The sequence below is a fragment of the Opisthorchis viverrini genome (genome assembly GCF_000715545.1).
Source record: "Opisthorchis viverrini unplaced genomic scaffold opera_v5_87, whole genome shotgun sequence".
NCBI classification, from domain to species: domain Eukaryota; kingdom Metazoa; phylum Platyhelminthes; class Trematoda; order Opisthorchiida; family Opisthorchiidae; genus Opisthorchis; species Opisthorchis viverrini.
In genome coordinates this window covers 538,291-555,413 of record NW_008751747.1, presented here as the reverse complement: position 1 = coordinate 555,413, position 17,123 = coordinate 538,291, and the positions used below count along the sequence as shown (strand labels likewise).

The 17,123-nt window shown below is 44.1% G+C and overlaps 1 protein-coding gene across 1 annotated transcript; it reads right to left on the bottom strand.

Moving 5' to 3' along the window:
• Positions 1-7,159: 7,159 nt before the first annotated feature.
• On the bottom strand, positions 7,160-14,718 carry T265_13678 (hypothetical protein; the record flags this gene model as incomplete). The annotated part of the gene is given in 4 exon segments (XM_009169993.1): positions 7,160-7,203; positions 14,336-14,524; positions 14,530-14,660; positions 14,666-14,718. Coding segments are annotated over 4 exon segments (417 nt in total).
• Positions 14,719-17,123: the final 2,405 nt, after the last annotated feature.

The following is a 17,123-nucleotide window of genomic DNA, read 5'->3' as shown; positions in this document are numbered from 1 at the left end:
TTTTACCATAAGTCTCCTGTGCCATCTCTTCCAATCAGCCCAGTTTGGCTACACATACATTCCGGCTTCCACGATTCGGCGCTTCAAGACAAATCTTCCTGCCCTGTTGGCGCTTCTATCATATCCTTTCATCCCTTTCCCTAACACTGCATCAGCCAACCCATCATGCGTGACATAAATCTTGCCATTTTGTTCGATTACGGCAGATATTACCATCCTCTGATAGCTTTGACGACACCGTTAGAAACGATTACTAGACACAGTTTGTAACTCTCTACCCACGGAACTCCATAACCGCACTGCCACCCAAACTCTGTCTCTGTGGCCACCACGGTACGTCCAAGCACCTTATTCTCACATATTTAACTCTGCAATCAATTCAAAAATTTGATTCCTCTATCCCCCTATTCCATTTCGTATTGACGGTCCTGGGCGTATCACTTTTACTAGCCAACCTACCAGCCTCTGCCGACCCCGCTAACAATATTTCTGTCCGTCCAGCCGACACACGTTCTCTTACCTGAACTGCACTCTATTTAAGCTATAGACGCCTCATTACACTCCACTCCATTAGTTAGAACAACCAATTGTCCACGCCTCTTTCCCATACCAAATCTCTACTTCACCCAAGCAGACTAATAATTCGTGATCTCAACTTTCCTGAGATAGCTTGGTCTCAACGCAAATGCCCTCTGCACTTTTTGCCTCTCCTTGCCCAAAGTGTCGAAGAATGATCATGGCTTGTGTCGCGTTCTGCGCGCGGTTTCAAACCCTGGACATTGCCCTTGTAAACGGTTTTCTCTGTTTCATTGCTACAGTTGGCCCAAAGCTCTTGACGGAGACCATCGTATGGTTTTTTGCAACTGGGCGAGTACTCACCCTGCTCCTACGCCCTCTACTTAGGTTCCTTCTTTCCTTCCTCAGCATGTTAGAAGCCTTCGTGCTGTCGTTGTGCTATAAAACCTGGGACGATTACTTTTGTGTTGTGATACGTAAAGCGTAGCCAAAATTCTTTTCTACCGTCACAGTGTCTAGTTGCTCCTACAAACACCATCTGTATTTCTGGTTTACGTTAGGCCAGAAGATAATCCGCTCTAGGCCATAGACCTGGAAACTATCGTAGGTTCTTCCATGAAACTCATGACTCCTCTCTTTATTCCAATGACAAAATTATGACCAAGATTGCCGTGGCCAAGCTAGTTCTTGAAAACCGTAAGCAGTCTACCAACGTAGCCCATTCTCTTCAGTCCGATACATCTCCTTCATAGCCGTTGCTTCTCTGGGTCCTCGGCAATTTCAAGTATGGTGACCGCTGACGGAAAGCCTCTTAGTGACCCAGCTGATGTAGTAGAATCCTTAAACTCCTATTTCACCAGCTGCTATAGTCCCCCGCATCAACCCTCCCTACTCATTGCTCCTCACCAGGTGCCATAATCACCACACCTGTTGATGAGACAAACCCCACCATTTAGAGACCCTCAATTGTTCGACTTTACTTTCTCACTCGTCCACCTTGTAGACTCCAAATTCGAAGGCATTGACGCCATTCATTCTGTCATCCTAGAAGCCAATGCCTTGAAAATTACTACACCCATCCTCGATCTTTTCTATATCTCCGTTATCACTGGCAGAGTTCAGTGAAAGTACTCCGCCATTGTCCTACACTATAAGCCAGGTCTAAGAACTACCCAAGCTAGTTATCGTAACATACATCATGTCTGCTTGCTCGCCCGTACCCTAGAGTGCCTCAGTAAGGTCCAGGTTTTGGAGTACCCGCGCGCCACAAAGAGACTTAAAAATCGGTAGTATTGGTTATGGCACCGCGGCCAGCTAATGCATGCTTAGTTGATTTTTTGTCATATTTCGCCCGCGTACAATTCTGGGCTCTGTATAATTATTATCTGTCGTGCTACTCGTGAGGCTTTTGGCCAAGTTTCTCACAGTGCACCGCTCAACAAATGACGATCTACGAGAATTTATGGCCTGATACATCGTTGGTTGGTTTTTAACCACATTTGAACAATGTAGGTCAACAAGATCAAGGATTTATCCTCAACATTTCTTTTTAACGACAGCGGGATTATTCAGAGTAGCATACTGTTCTTGCTGTACTTTATTAACACCAACAGTTTGAGCATCCATGGATCCCCGTTTTTTACTGGCTGACGATAGCGACATTTAGGGCCAGTAGCTCTGATTCTACACTAGTTTACATTCAGCCTGATCTGAATTCTATATTCTTCTGGTCCTCCAATTCCTGTCTTTTTTCGTCGTTTCAAAAACCAAGCTCTCTTCGGATTTCCTCCGGAAAGGCTCATTCCTAATAGACTTTCGATAACTACTCTTTTCAAAGTGGGAGACCCAGGTCCCATGTATATCTGTGCGTTCAACTTTTCCCAACATGCACGGTACAGGATATCTAAATCGCACAAGCTTCGTGCTTTCGTTCGCCAATCTTTCCATTATAAACCGTGTTTTACTGCCATCTTTCAGCAGTTTCTGAGACTCATTCTTGAATCTAGACTTGAATTCACCTCACATTCCCGGGCGCCCGGGACCGCTGTGGAGAATGTGCAGCGCTCGCTTACTAAGTCGTCGTTTCCGGCGTCATCCAATCTGCAATATCGTTTTTGCTGTTTACCGCTTGGTCTGGATCCTTTGAGGCTAAGACGCATTAGGTTGATCCTAGGCTTTTTGCACGGCCGGATATACGGGTGAGCTTACACGGTTGACTGCCGCCCAGAATTTTCTTCCTTTTTTCTCTAAAATATCGGGTACTCTGGATTTTCGCTTTCACTTTTGACATGTCGAACCGTCTTTGGTCAAACGTTTTCGTTTTCCTGTCTTCCAAACTATGGAACAAGCTTTCCTCCCATATCTCTTCTGCACTATCCCATGTGGGATTCCAAAAGAACCTTGATTCCTACCTTTCTAATGGGGGGACTGAGCGTCTTTTCACGCTACAGCTTAAACTAGACACATTGTTTGAAATGGGCTCAAAGCCCTTCTAACTTGCGCTCTTACCACAACCGTCCTATTAATTGCTCACAGCATGTGCACTCACCAGCTAGGCCCCTCTAGCGTTAACCCACACGTGAGACAGCTAATCTGCCAGGCGTACTTGTCTCTCTATCTATCCCCTATCTATCTATCATCTTATATATCTACTATGAAGAAGTTTCACTTCCTGGAACTTCATCTGCACCTACTCTCTGAGGCGTTGGTGTGTTGCAAAGAGTGTCTAGCGCCCGCTATCTTTGACGCCGTCATGTCCGTCTCCACTGGCCTTATGAGATTTTCTTACATCCAACCTTGAGCTTCTTTGCGCAGTCAACCTATGCATTGCTATTTCAGGCCGAGTAATACCTCTGAGTAACACTGTCAACACTATTTATTGTCTGCTGCATTGCTTTCCTAGGTCTAACCAACCTCAACCAAACCCAAGCCTCGCTTTCTCACTTTTATGAATCATTCTCTATACTTTGACCTTTTGTAGTGCATGCACATCAAATAGTGTGTCTGAATATGAGCAGTGGATAAAAAATTTATTTGGTTCCAAAGCCCACCCATTCACACTCATAACACCGTGATGCGCCTCTCCTTGACATGGCGGTTCACACCAACGCTTCGTCGTCGTTTAGTGCACAGGATCTCAAAACTTCCATTCTAATCCCATGGCCCAAAATGTAGCCGCCATTTCATTTGCCTCCGCAACTTACCCTTTCCAGTGGCCGTTTGCTATTTGCTTGTTCGAAATGACTGATTTGTTTTACTGGCCTAGCTTTCCTTTCGACCGGATAAACTATCTAGTTGATCGAGTCATTTGTTATGGCACAAGCCACACTTATGACTGCCTCGTGGCTCGTCACTGTGATTCTAAAAATATGCATGGGGTTAAATAGCGGTACTCTGAGAGGCTCATGGCTAACAAAGACGTGCGATGTGTTATCAGCTTCGTCAAGTCCACTTCGTCAGCCAGACACGACACGTACGTTCTTCACTGTTGTTCCCTGAGGCGATCATATACATATAAAATGATAATGCCTGTGGTTACCTGGATACCTGCAGTCACAGTCAACGCATTTATGCTGCTCTTGTCATGCACAATTCGTTTCTTGCAGCTAATAAAATTGACTTGGTGACTGGACCCACATTCTTGCATTCCTGTTATGTGTATATAGTAGATTACAGTTAAACTACAGTCTTCATCCATTATCTCGTAAGCTGTTACCCAACCGTTTGTTATTCGTCTGCTGTCCCTGTTCGCGCAACGGAGACCATATTGTTGGCTTCTTTAGCTGAACTAAGAGCTACACCGCCGCCCTTCTAACTCAACATGTACTCACCCGTTCCAACTGGTCAGCCGGATAGCATCTATGCTAGCATCACTTCAGATTCAGCTAGGTCAACCGACAAAAATTCACCCTTTTTTAGATTCTTTCTGCTTACTGTCACTCCAGTTTAGCGTGTTTTCTGTTGGAGGCCGTTTTTTGATATGTCTCAGAACTTCCAAGCATCAGAAGTTAGCTGTAGTAGATACATGCTCCATAATGAAACCGTCATTCATTCAGTCTGGCTGGTCCCCGGTCTTCACCCACATGATATTTCAACCGGGCCAAATTTACCCGTAACCAGACTTAGCTTGACTGTACCTGCATCAATCTTTCCGTCCAACCCAGATCCAGCCGCAACGGAAATGTTTATTCCATGCCCGATTGCGGCAAGCCTGGCGGCCGTTACTGGGCTGGACAGGAGCCACAGCGTATCAGTGCATCAATGGCACGACATTGCCTTTCTCATTCTGTTGGCACCCCCAAAGCCATTTTCTACCCTCGAGCTGAACTCCTCGTCCACTCGAGCCTGTAATTGCCAATACGAACACATTTTTCACCCAACCACAACACCCTCTGAAACTAGTTTGTTCTAATCCGCTTAAAATTTCTTTCAAATTCGAACTAACCGGTTTTCCGCCCAAATTTTGATTTTCCACTTCCGTAGGTTTGTTTGGCCTCATGTAGGGCACTATCCCTCCATCCTCCACCCCTCCTCCACTATCCTCCTCCCTTACACTTGACCTCCCCACAACAGTGGCATCAGTGAGTGTACTTGTTTTCATTTTAAACCTTACTTTTGAGACCAAACTTTATATTTGTTTTACTTCGAATTCTGCTATCTCTGCCTCCGTTTTTGCTTTTTGCGACCCTGACCATTCACTCAGCCGGCCGGAGGCATTCGTGACCAGCAGTGCTTTCCGGTTTTAGTTTGCTTCAACCGGCTTCTTTATCGAACTACTCGCACTTAATGTGCATTTTCCTTGTTACTTTTCGGTTCTCACAAATGCGCTGACTTGTCACGTAATAAGCATTTCTTGTAGATTGTAGCTTTTACCTCATCGTGTTGTTGCCATCCGCGTTCAGACCGTAGCGACTCAGTCATTCCTCAATCGACATTTTCACTACAAACTGAAAAATAATCCTACTACTTTTGTTGTCATCCTGTCAGAAACGAAGTCACGACACGCAGGTACTGTCATTGAACTAACTTCCCTCTCGCTCTCTCTCAGATTAAGCCTATGAGCCGGTAGTGGTGAAGAGACCGCTATAACTTGATAAACAATGGTGGGTGTTGCATTGAGCGACAAAGCGGAAGCATGGATACCAGCTGATAGTTGCCCCTTGCGGTTCGTTTGTTAACGTCTGTGAAGGAATATCGAGAAACTGAGGTCTACCAAACCTTGCTTCTTTTGTTTGCTTACGTTCAAAATGACTGTGGCTTTGAATCTGCCGTATGCGGTATCAGTCCGATTTCACTGTGTTCTGGATGCAGTCATCAGTATTAATAATAATAGTAATAATAATGTTTATTCCCAACTTGTGGGTGGCATGTCGTCTTGCATGATCATGCGTTTACAGTCAGAATGGGGCATTACTGAGGGATTTGCGGGTAGTGTTGACTGCGCGAAAAGGGGACAATGTCACAAACAGTGGGGGGTACTTGATTAAACAATAATAATAATAATAACATGTTTCTCCTGCAACTTGTAGTGAACAATAGGCATGAGGTTCGAGTAATTCAGTGACTCAGTTGGCTGCCATGAACTAAAACTGCAAAACCATTGCTGGCCATGAGTGACCTTGGGCGGTTGGGTAAATGGCCGGAGTCATAACAAGCAAAAGTGGAGGTGGAGATGGGATAATCCGAATTGGGAGAACACGGCAAGTTTAGTCTCAAAAATATGGTGCAACCTGAAAACAAGCAGACTCACTGGTTGCTCTGTTGTTGGGAAGTCAGGAGTAGGGGTTAGGTTTGATGGGGACACAGAGGTGGTTGAATTTGAACGAGTAGTCCAATAGGTTGGAATGAATGTCATGGTGGTCGATTGGGGTCGATGAAATGAGTAGGCAAGAGGGCACGGTTTAGGGGAGGAATGGAACAGTTGCGGGTGTGCTATCAAACTGAGTATGACAGTGCCGTGCCATCATTGGCCTGACATGCTTCAGTTTTTGGACAGCCCCGTGACGGACGTCTTATTTGTGATAATTCGTCTTGAGACGCCGGTACTATATGGGTAAACACTAATTGGTTGGGATTATGTTGCGGTTTGTTGTACAAGTTAGTAGTAGCTGAATTTTTGCGTTCTTTGGGGTACGCTTGTTTGCACATATACCTCCACCAACTACCCTCCAAACCTTCAGAATTTATGTTGGGGCCGTTGACCGGGCACTGTATCGGGGGCATAAGGGCTACGCGTTTACTTCGATTTTGTGCTGGCGCAACACAATTATCTGGGTGGTTTGATGTCTCAATAAACGGTAGGTGCTTTGTGACTCAAATCGTGGTTTGCCGGAGGTACCTCAAGCCTTTCACGCAGTCAGTGTGTGGGGAGGAGTTTCGCCAATTGAAGTTGCCCGAAACCGAGTCGATTGCCTTTATTAAACATGTTTTATGCGTTACTCGCTGCTCCAAAAGCGTGTGGTCTAAATCTTCCAAGGAAACACGTTTCACTGCATTGTTTTCAAGGGGACGTCGTTCCTCGCAGTTGGCACAGACGCTGAACATATTATTGGCTATTTTCTTACTTATGTTTGAAGGAACACTGACGTCAGTAGCATCACACAAAGGCACAAACAGTAAAGTCCATATTTCCTGATGGCAGCATTTAGACAAAGAACAACTGAGCATTTTTGTTTTGTTCAGGCCTAACTAATAAAAACGGAGTAAAGAAAGATATAAAAAAAGTATTGGCCCCTGAATTCTTCAATATCTTCATATTAAGTATTGTTAATCACAAAATTGTAAATATGAGTAGAAACGGCGCGGTGAAAGCAAAGTGTGTGACTCGTGTGCTCTGTTTGAAGTCCACGTGTGTCGTTTGTTCATCTCGCCCTTGGGAATGAATTAGTAGTAAATCGGTTTTGAAGGCAACGATGCTGTCCAATCATAAAGTCTTGGACTACATGAGACCCGGAAGTCTAATGAGCTTGCTCGACGGTTGTGGCTAGCGGATCATGCGCACTACGCACGCAGTAGGTCCTGGGCGCTAGAAACAGACAAACGATGGCAATGAACTCAACGTTAATGGCTGATTCGTCGAACAGCCTGTTCAGGGTGTTCCGCGATTTACATATAACTTTTATTCAACAATACTGCGTTTGACAAGAGCAGACAAAGGAGCGAATGAACAGAAGGGTTTTTTCAAAGCAATAACACAAAAACACCGAATGCTGCACGAGCGCACACACGGGCACTAAGACACTGTAAATGGGCGGCACAACGAAAGTAAACCGCGGTAAGAAGTCAAGGGATGCTTTTGATCGAAAGAAATCAGGAGCTATCCGGAAAACCAGTGATGAGGTGAACTTGACACAAATGAAGCATATAAGCAGCCCTTTGCTAGCAGTGTGACGTAGTAGCACGTGCTATGTGACAAACCAAAATGCTCCCTTAAGTTTGGTTACCGTAAAATAAAAACAAGAACTGCCAGATAAGATGCAATAAACAGATAGCACAAAACTGGGGCTGTCGATCGGGTAGGTTTGGTACACTCCGTCTGGCGCGTTCTTAGTGCTTCTGAGTTTGATCTCAGAATGACCAACGATTTTGACGAAGCAGACATAAAAATAGACAGAACTACCACGAAGCTGCAAGTAACTTCGGACAAACAACAAAATGTGAGTTTTGGTAGCAAGAGAATGGGCAAAATTTTGACAGGTATCAAGGGATTTGCAAAATTATCACTGGGGAGACAAACGAAGCTACAGTAAACGGGCGCGAATGGCACAGCTCTTCAGCAGTTTAACGAACAAGAAAGATGAACTCCCAGAGCCACTGATGCTAATGAGAAACGGGCGGCAAGAGATTTCTTCAACCGCTACAATTTCCATTTGCAGTCAGAAGCCAGTCACGGTGCTACAGGGACGGTGACCACACAAGAAATTCTTAAACGCCTGCAGGCTGCGCAGTGGTGGGATGGCTCTTGGACTGGATGTGCACCAGCCCTTTTATACACGGCATTGATTAAACATAGTAGGTTTACTGTGCATTAACGCTGAGGCAAAATGGTCTAAACGTGATCTGGAACAAATGCAAAGAGGAGCATGGAAGGCTCCATACCATGCTTCGTCAACGCGACTGGTGACATGATCCCGCTTCAACGAATGAGAAATCATGATGGCTATTGCTAATGTATAAAGTACACACACAGATAAATAGTTACCAGAAAAAGTACGCAATAACTTTCGTGTTTTGCTTTCTTTAATACAACTCATTATCTCACATAGCCTCTAGCTCCGTCTGTACCTTCCAGGATATTCTGACGCTCAACGAATTCATCTCATGACAAACTAAACAACCCGTAACGGCTGTATGGAAAACTTGGGCGCGCGCCATCGAAACGTCCGCTGTACTGCAACCCGCACCAGCTACATCATGGAACATCCAAACAATATAAACTGCTCCCTGATTACACAAAACGCAATACCAATTTTAGGCAGGGTATACCCCAGTTGCTACCCAATCAACTTTTCGAGCGCCTGAACAAAGGCAGCTCTGTTAAAAATAAATGACAAACAATATCTTAATTTCCCAATCAAATTGACAGCAGAGGAAAAACTGGGAAGTTTATTTTTACTTCCTGTCTATTGAATGACGATACTTGTACCCAATAACACTAGGAATCATGCGCTGACTGTTGGTGATTAACTAAGAGGTTGACTGACTGATACTTTTGACTCTTTAGTCAAGGGGTCCCTACGGTCAGTGTTGATTCAACACGCACGTAACGCGCGCGAACCGCGCAGCATATTTCGGAATTATGGAACATTTATGGGACCATTGTACTCGCTCAAGCAGCGGCTTTTGTTGATCTGATATGTGCAAACAGCATTGGCCGGAGTTGCAATACTCCCGCTCTTGACTGGTAAACATGGATGAACCATTTCATAGAGGAAGGCAAAATGTACATCCTCTTCCGTCGGTTGGGCATGATTCTTTCATTTTTGTTCATTCTGGCAGGTAACTGGAGCGTCTATACTCAAATAGCTTCTCTACTAAGCGTTGCCTGATTAGCGACAACGGTCACTGGACGGTTTTCATAACCGGAGATCTGGTATCATCGTGTACATTTAGTCTCCTCCCTTGCCGAAATATCACTGAGCGTGATACGTAGAAACCACTTCGGGCCACTGGCGTCCGGTTCTTCAGAAGCGCGGGAAAAGCGGAGTACAGCTGACCAGCGTTGGTAGACATTCCCAAAAGGACGATGACTCCTTCTGACAGCCAAAATATCTCCGACAACTTTGACCTGTGTCATTAGGTTGTTATGTAGTAATAATAATGGCATGGGAAAATAGTAACAATAATTAATGATAGCATTCTTAATAATAGTAGCACTTAAATGAGTATCCGTTCACTCCGCCGGGTTGAAATAAGTGCGAAAAAGCAATTTATGCTGCGTAGCCACAGAAGAAACGAAATAGAGCGCACGACTGAGAGCAGACCAACTGGTAGCCTAAGGAGAAGCGCTGTGCCCTCCACAGACCATTCGGGTGCCCAACACATTGAGCAAATATTTTGGGTACTTAATCTACACGAAACGCAAGTAATCAGACAGCGCAAAGGTAGGGTGTAATGCAACGACTAATGTCAGAGGAGTGTAGGCCGACTAACTTGAGCGCCCCGATTTATCTCGTGAAATTCTGCTTTTCATTTACGTGGAGTGGGTATTTCGGCAAGCTGTGCGGCGAAGAAGGAATAACGGTCGCTTGACGATTAAATGTACGCGATCCCCTAAAAATACCACGAAACCGCCTTGTCCGCGAACGTTGAGATGATCATGTGTTTTTTCCTACTGCCCAAATGTCAGGAGCTACCAGGTTTCGGATGACAATCCACAACTATTTCAGATGTTGATTAGAGCCACACTCGTACCCCAGATAAATAAGATATTTTTCAGTGCAAATCTTTTGACAAATATTCGGGTGGAATGTCAGAAATACCTCCTACTGGAATTGTTACTTCATTTGGGTCGACTCTATTTTGAGGCTGGTAGATTATTCAATATATAATTTTGTTAATTGGCGAAGCCAGTCTATGTTAAAAAGCCGAGAAGCGCTGCGCAGCCGTTCAATCTTTGTTTGGAATCATCAGCAGTACGGAGTTCAAGGAACTCAGAAATCCTCCAATCTATTGCTCCATGACAGGATATTGAACACTTAACCGTTCTGCCACGAGCTGCTTATAAAAAGCTCGATAGGTTCTCATTCAGGAGACTGGTTGAAAAATCAAGCAATTTGAAAAGCCGATGAGTTTATTCATCAGCAAAATTAAGGCGGTGACCTAGGAAGTTTTGGCAATGTGCGGCTCAATACCGAAGCCAACAAAATCTGGCGTTAACTTAGGTGGTTTAGTAGATTCAGCGATTGTCGCTAAGGTGGCATGCAATTATTGGTAGTTCCGCGGTTTCAAGCGTCACATTTTGTGAGTCAACGCGTTTAGTTTGAGAAGCATCTAAGAAATCAGTCGCTTTTCGGATTCTAACCAAAGAATTTTTAATCAAATTTAACGCAAAAATATCTAAAGCAACCTTAAGTTGCTTTGTGTGCACTCTAGGATGGAACAGTTCACGAACCTTACCGTGTTCAGTGCATAGCAAAAAGTGTCAGTGTATGATGCGTTGGTCACAGGCACATTGGGTTGTCAATACCTTCGCAAATCCGTTAGCAAAAATGTCACAGCATCTCCGATGATGGTTGTTTGTGTTTATCCGGATAACTTTACCCTTCTGTTTCACTCAATGTCGGACGTTGGTTGACGAAATAGCTGTTTAAAGGGGAGTTGCTGGCGTGGCAGTTTTTCCCTTAATGGGTCAATGAGCCAACTTATCAGTGACAAAATATTTATTGGCCTCAACAGTTTCTGGAAGGATGCCTGCTTCAGTGGGAGAAAACCCTGCTATATATAAGCTGCGAAATGTTCGTCGCCGAATTTATACTGAAAGAACAAGTCATTAACTTCCAATGCGTTCCTTCGACGCCTTTCCAGCCCAAAGACAAAAAATATACAGAAAACATAATTTCTCTAACAAAACGTTTACCGAAATACATACTTAACACGGTGAGCTGCGATGGCCAATAAAATTTGAAGTTCCCGCTCATATATTTGATCTTAATTATGTTTTTATTGTTTCAAAGCAAAGCCGGCTGCTTAAAAAAGTTTTTGGGTTCGCAGCGCTCGTAAGTTTTTCAAGTTCAAACACACGCCTAATACCTGTTTGCAAGTGCACGCACGGATGCACATGAGAAAATTGGAAGATCAGCCCTGCTGACCACTCGTCTTTTCAGCTTTAAGGATGAAACATCGGCGTTCGAAATGGTGGACGTGCTAGTGAATCAACCGAAGACAATGTTTAAAATTATCCCTGATATAATTTACCAAGTGCACCGTTGCCGAAGGCTACCCCACAGTCCAGTGCCAGTCGTGCTGCTCTTGTGCCTCCAATTGTAGACAAAGCTTCCGAGTTTTCACTGGCTTTATGTGCAACTTGAACACAAAATCGAGTGGCATCGTCAGCGTATGTTCATCTGAAGAGCACGTTAATTTTATAGATTTACCCTATTGAAGCTTTCTTTTGCGTGTGTGAACCAAATTAGTCGCTCAGAGGATGAGTCGTGCTTCAGATCGCACGATTTTTCAAAAAACACCCCACACCTCTTGGCCTGCAAAATAATGTTCAGAATAATGTGTTGTTCCTGAAACGGTACAGCACTTGCCAGAAAATCCCGCAGTATCTACGACGGGAAATGAGTGCCAGATTGGCGCTGGTGGTGCCATAAGGTCGGAGGATCAAACTTCACTGCACAAAAACACGTTAGAGCATGTAGGCATAACTGCCCGATGAACGAGATGTAGAGTAAAGGTTTATTTCTGGAAACGCGTGAACATGAAGAGTTAACGTTATATTTTTGAAAGACGATAAATAGGATTCAAACAGTTAGCGGTAACAGTTTTTTGATGCAGTCGAAAAAACTCTTGAACCACAGAGTCAGTTTTCCTTTCTTTTGGGGAAATATATAGCCAAGACATTTAACAAAACAGCATGAAACTGAAGTCAGATTTTATTTTTAAGCAATGAACCAGTCGGTCAAAAACAGCTCGCACGCTTAACACATACATTTACATGCCCGGAGCTTGGTGGAAGGAGGCTCAGAGTAAAGTACGCAAATTGTGCGGCGCACTAGTTGCACAAATCGGTATGTGGGTAATTAGTTGAGTAAAGTGTGTTTTTGAAATAATTTAAACCGAATTATGTCGCCTTGGAGGCTAGATAGCGAATCTTGATCACCAAAAATTATATGCAATAATTTTAAACCAGTGTCTGCTTGAAATTCGCGTTATAAGGATTGTTTCTTTTTGGCATTATAAGAATAATACTAGAATATTAGCCAATGATTTGGTGATAGAGATAACACGAAAGGAGGGCAAGCATCATCAAACAGGAACAATAAATAACCCATCCCATTTGGATCAGGTGACGACAATGGGGTTCGAAAGCAGCATACATACAAGGAAATCTGGAGAAGTTAGTATGAATCTAGGAATGTCGGGAAGGTAAAAGTGCTTGTTTCACTTTAGACGTGAAATTTGAGCTCAAGTTCACAGTTGACAGAACTTCTGACGAATGAGCGAAATCTGCTGTCAAATCCAACCACGTGGTGATATACCGGATGGCTTTTTCAACGGTGGGCCGAAGTTCGGTGAATCAACGGGAGCATGTCCGACTTGCTCACGTTGGAGACGGGCACTGTAACAAAGTTGTAAGTCTATAGATGAGGCGGTTAAACAAAGCTATCGACAGCAGAGTGGAAAATGACCTTTTATAAGTTCATGCAATTAGGAAGATTCCGTGAGCTCGACATATGGCAGAAGCTCACTGGGCAAAAGCCAGTTGGACAGTAAAAGGCACACTGGGAAGACTTCCCATGACCCTCAAACGGAATGCTGCGATGGTTCAAGAAGAGCGATCCTCCAGTGACAGTCCAAGACAAATCAGTAGAATGCCTGACAACTGAGTAGGCAGACGACACCTTTAGATGGGGGGTTCTGCCGTAACAAGGTCAGTAAACCCAAGGCGTGTGCAAGATTCCAAGACAGGATCGATAATTTGGTTTATGTTGTTTTGATTATGGGGACAAAGGCTGGAACCCCTTACCTGGTAGTCAAAATTATAACTGGTTTGGATGGGAGAAAAAATAACAAAAAACCATTAAAGGAAAGCACGATAATAATAACAGTGTTTATTTACATCTAGTGGGTGTCCGGCAGAGGATGCAACGAAGCATATAATGGGTAAAACAGAAATTTAGGTTTTGACAGCTCGGCAGTGCATCCGCAATGTCATCTAAGTTTAGCAGAATGCTGAAGACATCCCGCGGGTTAGCGCAGAGTGAAGCGTCAGGTGCAATCGTACTTGATCTTTTGGCAGATCATGTGCTCATATAAAATTAAGAAATAAGGATAAAACAGTGGGGTGAATGTGAGAAAAATAGTTTGAAGCCTTGAAAACAAATTAGCATTTTGTAAGTGGTTGAAATGTTCAATAGCAAAAAAGATCGATCTTTCTGAAACAAAAACACTGCATGCAAGTATACAGCAGTTGTTTGCGTCAGAAAATTATAGCTTATAGAATTCATCGCAATTTCCTGAGGAACTTTGTAGAAAGCAAACCATCGCACATCATACAATCCAGTCTAAATTGACTGGAGACACTTGTCGAAGCGTAGCGACAGTATTTTCTCCAGCTTAGTTTTCGGTCTGGGCCTCCCAGACTAGCGTTCACGTCGAAACAACCACCAAAGGTTCACAAGGTCTACTAATGCCAAAAGCGATGTCAAGAACAGTTGTACAGAGCTTCGTATATAGCGTAAGCGGTTATAACTTTCTGGAAGTTCTGACGCGTTCTGGATGCCCCATTGGCATATAGCATTTGGCAAATACTGGGTCACGATTGGCTGTTGGGTCCAGAGTTCTGACTAATCAGAACTTGTCTTGGTGCCGGACCGGCAAGTGCCCCGAATTCTTGGCTAATATCGTGCGGGTCAGGCTTATCGGCCGTAGCAGCGCCTAAAGACGTGCGGTAAAGCGGGATCTGTGTGGGATTCTGCCTAACATGAGGGTAAGATTGTTAATAAGAAAACGGGTTTGACTCGCGGTGGTGAACATGCCTGTTGCTTACTGGGTAACCCCGGAATTGTCGTGGACTGTGTTCTAGCAGGCCAATTGGAATAACGAGGATGAGCGCGAAAATGTCAGGGAGAAGATGGTGACGCTGACCGGCAGCCGGTGGATGAAAACGATCTCCCGGAAACTACCGTGCTTCCGAGATTGCCAATTTCTAATTGAAGTGCCCATGTGCATGAATGGTCTGTTTACGTGAGCGATTTTTCAAGGTCAAAATTTTCTGGACATAGAAAACTGTGCATAATGAAAATTGATATCAAACTTGTCAAATATATGATTCCTTTAAAAGTAACGACGTAGCTACGATAAGTTTGGAACCCACTTGTAATACATTCGTTAACGCAAACTAATTTAGGGTGTCTAACATTTATCCGGTACTTTCTGCCCGACCACACGGGTGTGGGAGCCTGTGCCCTCGCACATTGAGAAGGGTCCTTCCGAGTTAGCACCAAGGTAGAAACAATAATTTCTGATAAGTCGTATGATCTCTGCAGAATGCAATGTTTTCGACATAGATTGTACACACGACTTTCCAGTACGGGAGTAGGAGGTACAAATACTGTCATGAAACGTATATGCCGTGGGGCAGTTGGTCAGGCGTTTTGCGAAGCAGCTTGATGTCACCCCAGAAGCATTGGATTCATGCTTATGGACATCTAGGTTCTCCGTTTATAATGGCGAGGACTACCGGATAAATAGTCGGCCCCATGGAAGTGCCAGATAATTTGGAGCTAGAGCTGTTCAACATAAGCTGCCAATTATAAAACCAATCATTGAGCTCTACTATAAACAAAGAAGCCTGCCACTCTTAGTCGAAATGGCTGGACAAGACTAAAATAGTCTGGTTCACGTGCATAGCCAAGGTGCGACTCGTTTCGCACGATGCCTAGTCACCCGGCGAGGTGTAACTTACGTCGATTATGGTGGGCAGTGAAACAAACCCTGTTTATGTGCACTACCAATAAACTCCATCCAGCTCAACGATCGAGCCGGAATGAGATGAGTGAGTTTTATTAGGTATTTTGATTACCACACATGTCATGAAGGAAAGGTTATGCCTCTGTTGCGTAGTTCCCAGCGAACTATTGGCGTCCCAAACTGAAAAGAAGAGATTTATTAGCTTATGAAAATATCACCAGGAAGTAAGTGTGGCTGATAACAAACCGACCGCAATACCTACTGTATAAAGTGGGGGGTGACATTTTCGTAGAACTGTGCTTACACGGCGTCATTTCCAAGCGCTCATTCATATTGGATTGCATCTTCACTTTGAAGTCTACTGCGTATGTTGCCCCGAGAGATACGCGGCTTACTTCAAATGCATAGAGCCTCAGTGCATGACTGAAAGACTAGAATCCAAGTAAGTTTTCGCCACTGCAGTATCAACACTCGAGCTAGACGTTAATGAATTTGTCTCTTATCCATTGTAAAGATTGTTGCTCAATCCATTAAGGCAAGAACGTGGGTTGCGGCTAAAGTAGAATAGCGTCAGCAAGCTTTCTCATTCGCATGCTTCAGTAAAAGCACAATCTACTTTTGCCCTCGACTGGCGCTCTAAAGCATCACAATATGAACTCAGATGTCAGTTTTCTCTTCTCGGAAGTCGAAAATGTGGGCGCACGTGGACATTGTTCTGGCTTTCTGTGTTTCGTTTCAAGATGACACTGCTGCAAGGATACTTAAGGACCGTTTATCAACCGCAGTTATTCGATTTCTGGAAGAGCTGGGGGCTAGAACACAACAATAACGAGTCCATTGCATACTCGCCTTGGGAATAAGCTGGAAGTTCATCATTGCACAGTGGACGAGGTTCCTTATCACACCGCTCGATGTGATACGATAAGCGATCTCTTGGACATCAGCGATCGGTTCGACTGGTCGGCAGGTCACAACGCCCAAAGGCCGCTGGCTATTTGCACACCCGAATTATTTTCGCCGAAACTATAGGTTTTTCGAAGTTGTGACTTTAAAGGAAGGCTAGTCCAATCCACCTGCACCTTCCGGTGACATGTTGTTTGTAGCATTTTGTTTAAGTGAGCGAAAGTTCAAAGTCAAGGACTATCACTGGTTTACGTTTTCCTACCGGTTTACGCGACATAAAACACAAAATTGTACTTTAGCATATTTTAGCGTTCTTCGGTGCCCTTTAAGAATAAAAGACATCCAAAGAATATCTAATGCAATTTCACCCTGGAAGATCGTTTTTTAGCCTCCAGTTGTCCTAGGCTCTTCAGATTTAACAAATGCGATTACAATCGCAAAATACATTTTGTTCGGCCAACCTAGTCACACACATTTTCTCGTGGGGATAAACGTTACATACAACATTGTTAGACAACACCACGAACTGTGCAGTGGCAACGCGAGGGCCATCTTTGTTGATGATC